This window comes from Vulpes vulpes, chromosome 7, assembly GCF_048418805.1.
Source record: "Vulpes vulpes isolate BD-2025 chromosome 7, VulVul3, whole genome shotgun sequence".
Lineage (NCBI taxonomy): Eukaryota > Metazoa > Chordata > Mammalia > Carnivora > Canidae > Vulpes > Vulpes vulpes.
The window spans coordinates 13,531,209-13,546,082 of NC_132786.1; the positions used below are offsets into that span (position 1 = coordinate 13,531,209).

At 39.8% G+C, this 14,874-nt stretch overlaps 1 protein-coding gene across 14 annotated transcripts in view; it reads right to left on the reverse strand.

Annotated features, from left to right (window-relative positions):
• Positions 1–7,733: 7,733 nt before the first annotated feature.
• Positions 7,734–14,874, reverse strand: part of CALD1 (caldesmon 1) — a 188,592-nt gene continuing 181,451 nt past the window's right edge. For 6 of the 14 annotated variants that reach the window (XM_072762992.1, XM_025984492.2, XM_072762993.1 and 3 more), the window contains 2 exons: positions 12,621–12,701; positions 7,734–10,080 (listed from right to left, as the gene is read on the reverse strand). In XM_072762992.1, the coding sequence (XP_072619093.1) occupies positions 10,075–10,080; positions 12,621–12,701 (87 nt within the window). In that variant the 3' untranslated portion in view covers positions 7,734–10,074. Of the gene's footprint in view, positions 10,084–12,620; positions 12,702–14,547; positions 14,662–14,874 lie in introns of all 14 variants that reach the window. The other 8 variants (XM_025984490.2, XM_025984489.2, XM_072762991.1 and 5 more) reach the window with 4 other exon arrangements.

Sequence of the window (14,874 nt, forward strand, 5' to 3'; positions counted from 1 at the left end):
TGAATTAGTACTAGGCTGTACTCTCTAGGTGAGGCTTAACTGGAGTCGGTATCATTTTTAGGAAAGAGATTTCATTGGGATTTCCTTCTTAAGTAAATTTTATTTATTTATATAAAGAAAATATTTATTTATTAGAGAGAGAGAGAAGCAGGCTCTGTGCAGGAAGGCCCGACGTGGGACTCAATCCCCGGTCTCCAGGATAAGGCCCAGGGCTGAAGGCGGTGCTAAACCGCTGAGCCACCTGGGCTGCCCATCCTTCTTAAGGAAACTTTAAATAGTTTTCTAAGTACTTGCTTCCTTTTAACTTTTTTCTTTCTTTTTCTTTTTATTTAAACATACTCCATTTCAGACGTACTGTATAGTGGAAATTCTTTGTAAGTTAGAGTGGAAGTAAGGCCTGGAATAAGCTTCTCCTAGGGACTTTGTCAGTCTGATTTTTTGTTCTCCTTCCCTATGATCTTCTCTCAGAAGCTCACAGGACAGACTCCTTTTATAGTCAGCTTTGGCTTCTTGGCAAGGCAACTTTACTCCTGCAGCAACTTTTCCTCCTCCTATTTTTTGGTGAATTTATCTAGTCTAAGCCTGCAGTATAACAGGCAATATAATAAGAATATGAAAAGAGGAAAAGAAAAACCAAAACAATCCTCCAAAGAGCATAATTACTAGTGTGGAAATCAGGAGGAAAATTCACTTTAGCAAGACATCCAAATGTAAGTTGTGTTAGGGATGTAATTTAGTTTGTGTAAGTAGATCACTTTGAATTTGTTGGGCAGAGACTTAAATGCAGCAACTAAGGCAATTGGAGTTATTAATGCATCACAGAAGTTAGTGGTTATATGGCTGTAGAGGTCTTATCACAGTTTGGGAAGCCATACTAGGTCCTGGAAGCCCTGGGGTCCTCTAGTACCCATCTTGGCCTTCCTCAGACTATCTGGATCTGGAATGTCCTGTTATAGGGCCAAGCCTCTCTGACTGCTTCCAAGTTCAAACCTTGAGATTTTTCTTAAAGATTTACTTACTTATTTTGAGAGAGAGAGAGAGAGAGAGCATGAATGAGCACTGCACAGGGTGGGGGTGGCAGATTGAAAGGGAGAGGAGAATCCCAAGCAGAGCTCAAGCCCATGATCCTGAGATCATGACCTGAGCCCAAATCAAGGGTCAGATGTTTAACCAACGGAGCCACCCAGGTGCCCCTTGAGCAAATTGTTTAACTTCTCTCTGCCTCAATTAATTTACATGTAGGGTGTGGATAATATAGTACAGAAAGTCCCCGACTTATGATGGTTCAACTTATGATTTTTCAACTTTACAATGGTATGAAAGCGATATGAATTCCGTAGAAACCATACTTGGAATTCTGAATTTGGATCTTTTCCTGGCTTCACCATATATAGGTCGGTCCTCTCTCATAGTGCTAGGCATTGGCAGGGAGCCACAGCGCCCAGGAAGCCATGGAATCATGAGGATAAACAACCAGTATACTTATAACCATTCTGTTTTTTCACTTTCAGTGCAATATTCAATAAATTACATGAGATATTCAACACTTTATCAAATAGGCTTTGTGTTAGATAATTTGCCTAACACTGGGCTAACAGCAGGCTAGGCTAAGCTATGATGTTTGGTTGGTTAGGTGTATTAAATGAATTTTTGACCTAGGATCTTTTCAACTGACAGTGGATTTATTGCCTTGTGAGCCTATCATAGGTCGAGAGAGATATGTAGCGCCTGTCTTGTAGGGCTGTTGTGAGGTTTAAATGAGTGAGTAACATGCGAAATGCTTGGAAAATGCTGGGAATATGAAATGGTAAGGACCCAATGAAATATTAGCTGTCATTCTCATTTGACCAGCAGATCTCCAATTGGTGACAATGACACCATATCACTCTGATTCCTCGGCATCTACTTGCCTGGTTATGGTGATCCCTACATGACAATAGAGTATCGCCCCTGAACCAGTGTCATCTTCCCAAGCAGCTCTAGGACAGGTGGGCACATATGGGAACTATCCATCCTCTATACACAGGCACAGTGCTGTCCTATTTGGCCTGTTCTTTTCAATTCCCTTTTCTATGAGTTCAGGTAGCAGAGAGACAAAGTAGCCACATCCAACAGGACACAGAATGCCAGCCTCCCCTTCAGTCAGACACCTCTTGTCCTTAGTGACTCTCTTGGAAGCCCCCTTTCTTGGAAGTAGCACCTTAGTTTGCAGAAAAATCATGCTGCTCACAGAAGCTCAGTGTTCTCATGAGGGCAATTTCTCATTGCAAACTAGTGCACCGCCACTGACTTTATAGAGAATGTTGGGTTTCTGAGCTTGGTTAATTTACTGGTACAGCCAGTTAACATAGGCCCTGTGGTCATGAAGGACGTCAGTTTCTAAGGTGCATTCTTAGGAGGCTTGGAACCTGGTCTGGTGAAAGGGGGTGGTTTTCAGGTGAGCCAGGGGACCAGCAGCATTAGCATCATGTGAGGGTTTGTTAGAAAATGCAAATTCTTAGGCCTCAGTCAGAAACCCTGGGTTGGAGCAATCTGTGCTCTAACAAGCCCTCCAGATGATCCTGATGCACCCTAAAGTTTGGGAACCGCTACAGTAGTGGGTTAAGAGTATAGACTGTGAAACCAGAGTACTGAGCTGTATGACCTCGGGTAAGGTACTTAACCTCTCTGGGTCTCAGTTTCCTTAGACAATGGAGATAGTAACAACACCTATCTGCTAAAATTGATGTAAAGATTAAGGCAGTTGATATATCAAGTGTTATATTGTAGCAAGTGATCTTATTCTGTTGTTTTCAGTGAAATCTTTGGAGCACACATTCCCACACGGAGCCTAGAGTGAACCCTTGCTCCTTGAAATGTTTTCCCCAAAGAGCAGCAGCCACTGAAGCGTTACCTGGGAACCTAAGAGAAATCTCTGGCCCTCCCCGTCCTTTTGCACCAGAATCTGCATTTTACAAATAGGTATTTGAGGGGCAGCCCGGGTGGCCCAGCGGTTTAACGCCGCCTTCAGCCCAGGGCCTGATCCTGGAGACCCGGGATCGAGTCCCACATCGGACTCCTTGCATGGAGCCTGCTTCTCCCTCTGCCTGTGTCTCTGCCTCTCCCTCTCTCTCTCTCTCTCTGTCTGAATAAATAAAATCTTAAAAAAAAAAAAAACAAAAACCAAATAGGTATTTGAATAGCAAATGGGGTATTAGATAACTCAGCTTTTGGCGCACTAAAATTCTTTGTTAACTAAGAATCTCCTGGGACTGGAACTTACAACTTGCAATGATTTCTACCATTGATTCTGTTGCTCACCGAGGATTTAGAAACCCTAGTGCACTTAGGACAGCTGATTTCCATCCTTTGAAAAAACTCAAAGCACCTGTGTTGCTCAACTTGGCAGGCACTCGACCTACAAAAGACAGCATTTGTTCTAAGAAAAGTAGGTTCGTGTGGAAGAATGCTGAGTGTGATTAACAAGTAGCTAAGAAATTAATCCTGTGTTCTGTATTATTTGCGGTTCTTTCACATAGCTCATATTAGTGCATCCTGTAAGAGTTTATTGAATGAGTGTTCTTTATCCAGGCAGAAATGTAGAAGGTTGGGCCTTCTACAACCTATTTTTATGGAGACGTTTGTTGGAAATCCTATTTCAAGGGAGCAAAAGCCAACCTCACTAAAACCATGCCTTGGCAAAACTCTGCTGTCAAATCTGCAGTAGAGTAAAGCAAGAGGCCAACCATCCAAGAGGCCCTGGAGTTGAAATGCAGGGCTGAGGTGAGAACAGTAATTATAAATCTGGGAACAAAAATGTTATAAAACAAATTGGCCTCTCAGTGCTCTGAAAGCTTTACCACAAAACTTGATAGCAGTACATTCAGCACAGAGTTTATAAATTGGGTTGTTTGTGAAATCGTATCACTTATCAAGCACCATTCCATGTGGTGCACCGGGTATCCTGCTGGGGGAACAAAGGAATCTGAGGCAAATACTTTTATTTTTTTTCTGATTACCCCTAGATGAAGTATTTTCTCCTCCCTCTAAACACTGAGCCCATCATATACCTTGCAATTCTTTGACAGTTATGTACTAGAGGCTTGTGATATTTTCTCTTAAATCCTTGAATTGTTACTCCGTATTTTGTAGCTTTTCCTGTCTGTCATGTACCTCTCCACTAGAATAATGCAGTTGTTCTTCACATTAAGGAAGGTGTCAATCTGTGTAGGGACCAGATTACTTCAAGCTCGCCCTTAACTTTCAGGAGTCAGCTCTTTGTAGACCTGTAAGTCGTTTGACAAATCCTCACCTTTGACAGACTAGTCTTTTTCCCTCCAGCCTCACTGGGTTGCCAAAAGTCTAGCTCTGCCACTCAGCTGCCTCCTGAAGATCACTGTATGCTCTGAAGCACAGGTAGCCCTGGTGTAAAAGCAAGTGAGGAAAAGTACATCAAACAGAAAAGTACATCAAACAGGTGGCACATAACTAGGATGCTAGTTAAATGAGAAAATATCCATGTGTGCATTCTGGAAGTGCCCCCACCATTGTTGCCACAGTGCAGAGCTGGAGAGGAGCCACTGCCCAGAGGATGGAGGAGGTGAAGGAGGTGGAGGAGGTAGAGGAGGTAGAGGAGGAGATGGAGCAGGTGGAGGAGGTGCCAGACCAGTGAGTGGGGAGGGAGGTGAGGGAGATTGTCAGTATTTAAATAGACCACATCACACATGAGTACAAGCTACTGGTGGTCCTTGGTTCAGGAGGCGTGGGGAAGTCTGCTCTGACAGTTCGGTTTGTTCAGGGAGGTTTTTTTTTGTTTTGTTTTGTTTTTTTAAATACGACCCAACGATGTCAGAGTCCTACACAAGGCAAGCTGAAGTGCATTGCCAGCAGTGTATGCTTGGAATCCTGGACACAGCAGGAACAGCAACTGACAGTGGTGAGGGACTTGTCTATGAAGAATGGCCAAGGGTTTGCTCTGGTATATTCTATTACAGCTCAGTCCACGTTTAATGACTTATAGGACCCGAGGGAACACATTTTATGGGTTAGGGACACAGAACATGTTCCAATGACTTTGGTTGGCAATAAATGTGAGCTAGAAGATGAGCGAGTAGCTGGCAAAGAATAGGGTCAAAATTTAGCAAGAGTCAAAGATCAACGTTAATGAGATATTTTATGACCCGATCAGATGGATAGATAGAAAAATAGCAGTGATAAGAAGCCTAAAAAGAAATTATGTCTGCTGGAGCAGATCTCAGCCAGATTGCAGGAATGCCTAATTGAGAAGTGCCAGCATTCTGGACTTTAAAAATTAAATCTAGGGGTGCCTGGATGGCTCAGTGGGTTAATGTCTGTCTTTGGCTCAGATCATGATCCTGGGGTCCTGGGATTGAGTCTCCAGTTGGATTCCCTGCTCAGGGAGGGGTCTGCTTCTCCCTCTGCCACAACCCCTACTCATGCTCACTCTCTCTTGCAAAAATAAATAAAATCTTAAAAAAAATTAAACCTGAAGAGGCATCTTCTATTTTATATATTATGTGAGGAAGTTAAATTTTATACTGATTTGCACAAATCCCCTGAAAAAAAATTGTTCTATGTATATCTCTTGGAAAATAAGACCATAGTATTTCTCCTTTCCAATAGAAGTTGTAACAGATGTGAAAATAAATATAGTTGACTCTAATATGATTACACAAGAGTATGGATGCATTCCAAATGTTAGATATTGTTGCTATAATCAAATGATTTCATACTCACCTTTTTATCATGATTCCTCCCTGTCAAACACTGTAAGTTGAACCATTATACTTTGTCTGTAATGATATAGATTGTGAGATTTCCCCTCAAACTCATTGCAGCAGATAACTTTTTGAGTCATTGACTTCATTTCATATTTAAAAAATTATGAAATATCATTGTCATTATATTCTAATTAAAATTGTGCATAATGCTTTTGGGAAAATGGGTCTTTTATAGGAAAAAAAACTGGGATAAGTGATTTCTATGGCTTTCAGAGCTAAAATCTATAAATATACTAAACCAAAAAATAATAATGAGAAAATATCAGTAATTACATTAAATGTAAAAGGACTAAAATACTCCAGGTAAAACTCAGAAATGATCAGTCTGCACTAAAACCTAATGATTCTGATTTTATGAGGTCTCCGATTTTCAGAGACACGCATCTAAAATTCAAGGTGGAAAGCAAAAGGGTGGAACAAGTTAACTCATGCAATGTTAATCAAAAGAAAGCCACTATAGCAATTTTAAGAATAGAAAAAATAAACTGTAAGGCAAAAAATGTTTGTTATGCAAATAGAGGATTACTTCATAAAGTTAAAATACTTTACTAGGAAGCTTTAATGATTTTAGATTTGCATGTGCACCGAAAATATGATGTTAAAATATGGAAAGCAAAATTAACAGAATTACAAGGAAAATTAGACACATCCATAATGACACAGGGAGATTTTCACATGTGTTTCTTAATAATAGATGTGGAATAAAAGAAAAATCAGTAAGGGTACAGAATGTTTGGACAACATGATTAATAAGCTTGATACAAACAAACATAACACTCAAATCAAGATATTGTTAGGTCTCTTTGGTCCTGGAGAAGAACACATATTTAGGGTCATGAGATTTTTAGAAATCCGTTCTTCCATTTGGAGTACACAAGCAAGCAAGAGCAGGAAAACACCTGTGATACAGACCTGTTGCCACATCATACAAGAGACTATAACGTCTTTACACTTATAACCTGAATATGCATGTTGTAAAATTAAATTTCATCCATCCCTAATCCTATCAGTCTGGTACCAGTACTGTAGATGGTATTCTTTTCATTATTTAGTGCTGGGAATTGACCTTGATGACAATTATCATGTTGTCTAAACTGATCACCATTTTGTTAGGACGTAGAACTCAAAAGTACTAATTATTTCTTAAGCTACAGTAACTCATTGAATTCCACCCAATCTTATGGGCAAGATGTAGAGGATTGCTCAGGGGCTCCAGGCTCACAGTTTAAACCATTATCAGAAAAACCTCATATATTTGACCAATGTTACATAAATATGCAAAATTACAATAAAAAAATCTCTGGATTTAAGTGTAGTTTATACATTTAAATAGTCAGTATTCTGCAAATGAAGGGTAAATATTAAATGGCCATTTCTACTATAAAAGACACTACCTTTGGAAAACAGTACTTCTATCTTAGGAGTGAGGGGGTGGTGTGTAACAAGGTGGGGAATGAAAGGAAGGATGGAGCAAGATGCTTTTTTTGGAAGGAGGATTTTTTTTTAAAGATTTTATTTATTTATTTATTCATGATAGACATAGAGAGAGAGAGAGGCAGAGATACGGGCAGAGGGAGAAGCAGGCTCCATGCCAGGAGCCTGACGCGGGACTCGATCCCGGGACTCCAAGATTGCGCCCTGGGCCAAAGGCAGGTGCCAAACCGCTAAGCCACCCAGGGATCCCCCGGAAGGAGAAATTTTTTTTAATACCCCCTTTTAACCTTCTCCATACATGTTTGATCAGTTGTCCCTACTAGAGCAAGTTTCACTATTTCATTAGAAAAGTGCCTGGACTAAGAATTATTTAAAAAACATGAAGTGGCTTTTCTTTTTTAAAGAGGGAAACTGAGACTCGATCTGAAATACATATTTTGTTATGCCACCATCTTTATTAAAACAGATATAACTCTTGTTTGTAATCAATACAGTGCATAAAAATAAGCAAGGCAGACATTGGAGGAATTCCATTTATTGTGGATGCATTTTCACAATATATATTTATTGCAGCGATCAATTATCAGTGAAAAATATCAAGTGTTTATAAAACTTTTAGGAATGGCAGATTCACAGAACATGCTAGTCACCTTGCAGTCTTACCTCTTAAAGATAACAGAGAATGGTAATCAAACAAGTAAACAAGGAATTTATTTTTCAAAAGATTAAATCCAAACTGAACAAAATTCTACCCTAAAACTTATTCCATCCAATATTGGAATAAAAGTCAGGACTGATATACTCTCTTCTCAACTTTAGACTTTCTAAAAAAATATATAATAGTGATCAGGAGAAGCTCTTATTCAAAAGTACAACAAAGCGATGTTCCCTCACCATGGGCCTTAATTCAAATTTTGATCCATTTCACTCCAATTATGGGAGTCAATGCTGAAATCAGGCACTGCATGTGAATTCTAGTTCGTTTTATCATAGACTCACGTCTACTTTGTCATGGGTGGATGACCTGTGCAGTCTTGTTGGCTTTCCCTCCTTTGGCCCAGGTGTGCTAAAGCTAGAGGATTCAGCAACTCTTTACTGATTTATGAGGAAAACAGACTTTGGAAGGCAGTGGTCACTCCTCATGCCAGCCTTGCCCTGGCTAGCTCTTCTAGGGCAATACTGTAGATTATAAGAGTCATTTGAGAGGCTCCCTCAACGTGGTAGGAATTGAGACTAAGACAATTTTGGTTAAGTCAAATGAGGTATAAGTTTATAGAATTACACTGCATTTATATTTCTATGCTAGAAGGTATTGCCAAGACACTGGAGTTCTCTTTAATCACTTATTGTGGAGAACAGATGAATACTTACACGCTAAAATAAGATGTGATATCTAGACTGTGTGTGTAAAATCTAAAAATGAAAGTCGATAGACTCTAGGGGAAATGGTCAAAGTAATAAAAGTTACACATATTTTTTGAAAATTCAATGTGGTATCAACTTATGATGAGTACCAATGACGAATAAAAATAGAAAAGTTTAATTTAAAAGATAGTTCAGTCTATTAAGAATGGAAACACTGTCATGGCTCCTCCATGTTGGCTTTTGCTTACTTTTCTTCTCTGCTTCCAGACATTAGCCAAAGTTGGTCTCAGTGGATTACCCACACGTGTAATTCCAATCTGTACAGTTTTGTGACAAAAATTCTTGTCTTCCAATTTTAGAGAAGGAAGAGACCTCATTTACCATCTAAGCCAACCTACTGTGGACTTGATTTTAAGAAAAGAGTTCTGAGCCAGCTTTGAGTTTGACCCAGATGGCAGATTTAGTACAATACACACTGGACTTCAAGATTGTTTTTAATTATAAACTAAATACTATGCTTTATAGAAAATGTCAACTACTTTTGACACTTCTAATCTCTCTTCTTACAGGTTATTGGACACTGGAAACATATCAATACCTATCCTGCCATGAATCTATTGGCAAATATGAAATATTAATATAATATTGTGATTTTTAATTTTTAAAAAGCTGTGATATTGGCTAGTTACAAGGACATATTGCTAAATATAATAGTCTAGCACATAAAAAAGCTTTCTACCATTAGTGTGTTTGCATATGTGTATGCACATACATACATGATCAGGTCATCTAAAATGTGGTTTGCTATTGCTACCAAAGAAATCCACAAGCAACCAACCTAAAGAATCAGTACCAATGTCAGCTAACATCATAATCCAATTTAGATATTCATCAGCATGAAAAAAGTAATACCTTAACAGTACATCTTTTTCTTTTTTTTTTTTTAAGACAATCACTATTGCAGTATCTCAAATCTGAAATGGTCTACTTTCAGAAAGTGTTAGAATTGCCTTCTAAGATAATTTCTTCCATGCTTTATCCTAAAGTGCAGAAACAACATGACTTCTGTATTTAAAACAAAACAAAGCAAAACAAAACAAAACCACTCATGGTTTTGTTTTTCTGGGCACTGCACACATTCCTCAGGCAATTTTCAACTTGAAGCTCCTTTTGTTGACTTCCGGTGTGGTTGATATCACTGTTCAGACACAGAGTTATGATGATCAGTAGGAAAGTCTCTATTTCACAGCATGGGTTTCTTTAGAAACAGGCTCCTGTGCAAAGGCAGTACTTTTACCATGAACATCTCTAGACTGTGATTATTAAATATAGTGACAATATACATGGGTTTACTGGGATAATGAAAAATAAAACAAGAGGAAATGAACTCAATTTAGTAAATCAACATAAATATAAAACAGAGCAAACTAGCCCCTCTTCAACTGAGCTGGTCCAGCATCTTGAGCGGCTACTTTGGGTTCTTTCTTGCACTGTCTCAAACCTGCTAAGAGAAGAGAGCTTTAAATTCACAGGCCATGGTGTTCCAGCCAGATGTTTTGTGTCAGAGGAAGAAAAAAAATAATTGAAATATGGTAGGAATAAATATTTATGAAAGGGAGGATTACTGTTGGTATTCTATTCAAATATGCTCCTCACCTTCCAGTCTACCCTCTCTTTGGCTGATTTTTTTTTTACTTCTCTCTCTTTCTTCTTTATATTCCCCTTCCTTATCTTGATCATTAGCCTTGCTTGTGGCATTCACAGTCAAGGAGTTGTGTGTGTGTGTGTGTGTGTTTTCTTTTTAAAACTTTACTCGAAGGGCCAGTAATCTGTAGCATGCTTTCTGGAACAGGCACACATGATGAATGGCTCAGTCTTGGCCACGTCAAGGACAATGGAGAAGTAGAATGTGTTTATCTTTCCTCTTCTCCTGTTTTTTATTTCTTCCCTCCTATTCTTACACCCTGACCCTTGAAACTTATCTGGGCCACACTCTTATTTGCATACCATTTCTTTTCTTCAGCTAGTTGCTAGAAATCCTTGCTGACATATTCACGAATACCAGTGTGGGGAGTCTGCATTTTCGAATGTGCACTTCCATCTCAAAGGAGTGACTGCATGAGGTGTAGTGAGCCTGACATTTTGGAGTGAAGGAGTCACCTACTCTGCTACTTCATAAAATCAGCTCTGGGTCTCACGGTTATATTATTATGATCATGATCATGATCATGATCACTGTACAGAGAGCTTCTTGGTATAGACCGAGGATGAGTGGGCAGTGTAGGTGAAGACTCACCCTGTCACCTTTCCACCTTGTACCACCACACTGCACAGTTCCAAGCAGAACCATTCAGGTGTTGAATGTGAGTGGTGTTCTCTTGAGTGGTTACCATTCCAGATGGTCTCCATACTCCATTTCCCAGAACTCTGGCTCAGCGGAATATTACTCAGAGAGGCTTCATGAAACCCGTGCTGATAGGCTATGAATAGCTGGCGCCCTCTTCTCAGAAAGCAGCCCATATAGACATTTGGACTGCCATTTCCGAGAGGTCGGACATGGATGCTAGAGGGGCCGTTGATGGCTTAGGCCAATAGAAGTTCATCCTTTGTCTTAAAATAGAAACTAATAAATGATTCCATTCCTCTACCCCCCACCCCCCTCCACCAGGAGAAAATTGTGCTAGGAACTTTAAGCTTTCTCTTTTCTGCTGACTATGCAACCCTCAAAGGAAAGCAGCATGCATAGTGGTTAAGAACGCAGGTTCAGACCAAACTGCCTGAGTTTTGACGCAGGCTTTGCTAACTTATTCATTGTGTGGTTTTGGGGAAGTTCACCTCTCTGTGCTTTGTTTTCCTCAGCTCTAAACGGGGGGAGTAATAAAAAGACCCACTCCACAGGGTGGTGGGAGCATCAGATGAGATAACATAGATTGAGAAGGTAGAGCAGCGCCTTGCAGAGTGGACATAGTGGTGAGTAGTGGTGATAATTATTACTAGATACTTTTAATATGTTTAGCAATGACTTAGAAAAGTTATGTAAAAACCGCCTTAAATAGAGAGACTGGGCCAGTGGATTTTGCTGGAATGTAAGAGCAATCAACGAATCGAGAGATGGAACAGCACGTTAGGCCAGACATAGGAGCATGTAGAAGGGAGGAGAAGGGAAGTGAGATTCTGTTGCTTCAGGGAACAGTAGGGATCCTCTGGTTGTGTTCGAGGGGTTCCTCAGTTCTGGGTTTGCTTGAAAAGTGCTTCTAAATCGTCCCCTAAGCAGACTGGCCTAACCCTGCTTCTGGTTGCTCTCTGATTTCTCTCCCACTTTCCCTCTATGAAAGGAGGAGACTGGGCTAACTGCTCAAAATGGGGAAGGGCTACAGCCAAAATGAATTAGCTCTTTGGACAACAAGGAGTCCTACGGTCAGTCTGAGCATCATTCAGATATTGTTCAGAGCCTCCTTTATGAAGAATAAGCATAGCCATTGACCAGAGGACACACACACACACACACACACACACACACACACACACACAAACAAATCCAAGCATTCTTAGCCATGAGTTTCTATAGGGGGGCAAGTTTTGCCTGACTTATATTAATTTTTTGCCATAGCAACCTTGGGTCCTAGGCTTCTGACAGTGTAATGGTTCCAGAAAGCAGCTCTGGAGCCACTTAGGGAGATAGAGGTTTCTCCCTAGGTGATCTTCAAATGGCTGTGGCTCCAAGCCTGGACCGTGTAAGGAAGTATATACCCTACAAACCTCTGTTCTCAACACTCCTACCACTGTGGTGCTTCTAGAATGTCTTATTGTGAACCACTCTACAGGTCCAGACTTTTTACGTTGTTATGACTGTCAAGCCTACAATTCTGAAGGCCCCGTGACTTCATTTCTCATTGCACCATATATAAGTTTTTAGAAGCTGATGGTTGCCTAGAAAAGGCTATGTGGATCAGTGATATTTCTCATTTGATCCTGGGATGTCACACTGGAGGATATGGCAGGAGAAGAACCTATGAAAAGTAAATCTTCCCAGTAGATTACCTTAGTGGGAGAAGTGACCTTATCCACAGATTGCTTTTCCCAGAGGTTCCGCTTGCCAGATACGTCTCCTGGCCTCAAATCCTAATGAAGAAAAAGCAGAAAAAGTTGATAGGTGGCCGTTCATATTTTCTGGCCAGATACAAATAAATCATCACTTCTGTTGTTTGTTTGAATCAGCTTCTTGTTTGATACACTTGATCCTAGTGATTCAAAATGGGTAGAATCAAAAGGATCATTAGCCACTGTTTGCTTTTTATGATGTTTGGATCTATGTTATAATATGAGAATGGGCTGGAATTAACCAGCATGCAGTTCCCGTCCTCCACCAAAGACTTACAGTTTGCTGATCAGCAGAACTGGAATGCAAGCACACTTCACATAATGTAGTCATTTTTAACTTTCTATGCTCTTAGAAGTGAATAGAACATACGTTCCTTTTAAATAATTCTTTTGGGGTCGGATAAGCATTTCTTTCACCTCTTGCAGATGAACTTTCTTTCAGCATCCTGCTGTATCCCCTAAACCCTTAGGATTTCAGTGCATACTAGCCTGCCTTCCAAACGCCAACACTCCATTTCTTTGCGTGAGGACTTTCTCTGGCTACAGATGTCCACTTTGCTCACCCAGGAGGCAGACTGGAAGTTCAGAGAGTTAACATACCCAGGAGCAGTCCTCAATCACTCACTGATGAGATCTGGTGCAAGAATATTTCTCAGGCTCACTCACGCCCCAGGTAGAACTGTGAAGCATGTGTTCTATGGAGGCTTCCAGGGTCGCCCCGGTGGGGTTAGGTTTTCATAGCCCGTGTGGTGAGTTGCTTAATAGTCTTATTGGCTACCTTCTTTTCCCTGACTCACTTCCTGGAATGTTTTCTTTGCCTCCCAAGTAAATTACTTATACTTGAATTACTATTAGGGTCTGCCTCTGGGCAGCTCAATCTAAGACACTTTTCTAATTGCACTTTCCTCAGATTAAAATCATTTTGGGTTTCCTGAGGAGTAAGTGGGTAATTCAGAAGTGGATCAGTAGAGCCTAGCCCTACAAAAGGGAAGATTTACCACAAGTTGTACCCACAAGAGAGGTTGAGTTGATCACATGTGTGAGAGCATGTGGAAATCTTGGGAAGAAAACCCTAAAATACGATTGGCAACAGTTACATAGCTTTGATTGGTTATTTACTACCTCATAATTAATCTGGTTTGGATAAGGATCCAAATTTCTGTTTCCATTTACTTTTCTTCCAGCATTTGCTTACATTAGTACTTGGCAAAGGTGGTTCGTAGAAAATAAATGTGTTTTACTGAAATAGTAATGTTTATTTTGGCAAAACCTTTTCTCATTAGGAAGGCAAAGCCAATAACAATTGCATTTATCCACAGACACTGGTCTAAATGGACATATTTTTGATAGATACTATTGAAATCTTGACACTGAGAACGCACTGGTTAAATGGTACCATGTGAAGCATTTTAGATTTACCTTAATCTTACCGAGTTTCTGGATTTCTGTTGTGGCATGGATTCCTGATATTCTTTTAGAGAGTTACACCTATTTAACTTGGAACCAGTAAGCAACAAATCAAATTGTTTTGAAGAATTCCACTACATTTGCCAATATAGGTAGAAGTTGCCAAATTGTCTGGAAGACTTTTAAAATTGGGGAAACTATAATTAGGAACATACTAATGGAAGCTCTGGAAAGTGGCTATTATGGCTAGTATTACTTTATTTATTTGATTCATATAAAACAATTATAATTCTTTCACATGAATGTTCTACTGAAGAAAGTGAATTGTATTTCCCTTAACTCCTGCCCTTTAATCTTTTGAGAGCATTCACACAGTCTAAGGAGTCCATCTTAAGAAAATATTCGCATCCAAGTGGTAAGTTGGCATTTTTAATCAAAGGGGAAAAATAAATGGAATTACCTGACCAGACTACATTCTAGAGAAAGACCCACTCCAGAAGAAGAGGGAGAAATGAAGGCAGGAGAAGCAGGTTTCCAATCAACCAGAGATCAGAAAATGAAGAAGAGAATTCAGCTGAGAAAGACATTGTTGGAGGTTTGTTTAAACAAAAAGAAAGACAAATTAGCACTTAAAATGCTGTATATAACATGTAGGTTAGACAGAAAAAAACAGTCAAACCAGATAAAGCAGACATACTCAGAACTGAATTCCAGTTACAAAGTTACACCAAAATCCTGTAAATTCTGCCCACAAATCCCAGTAGATGTCCCAGTAAAGAATCAGGTG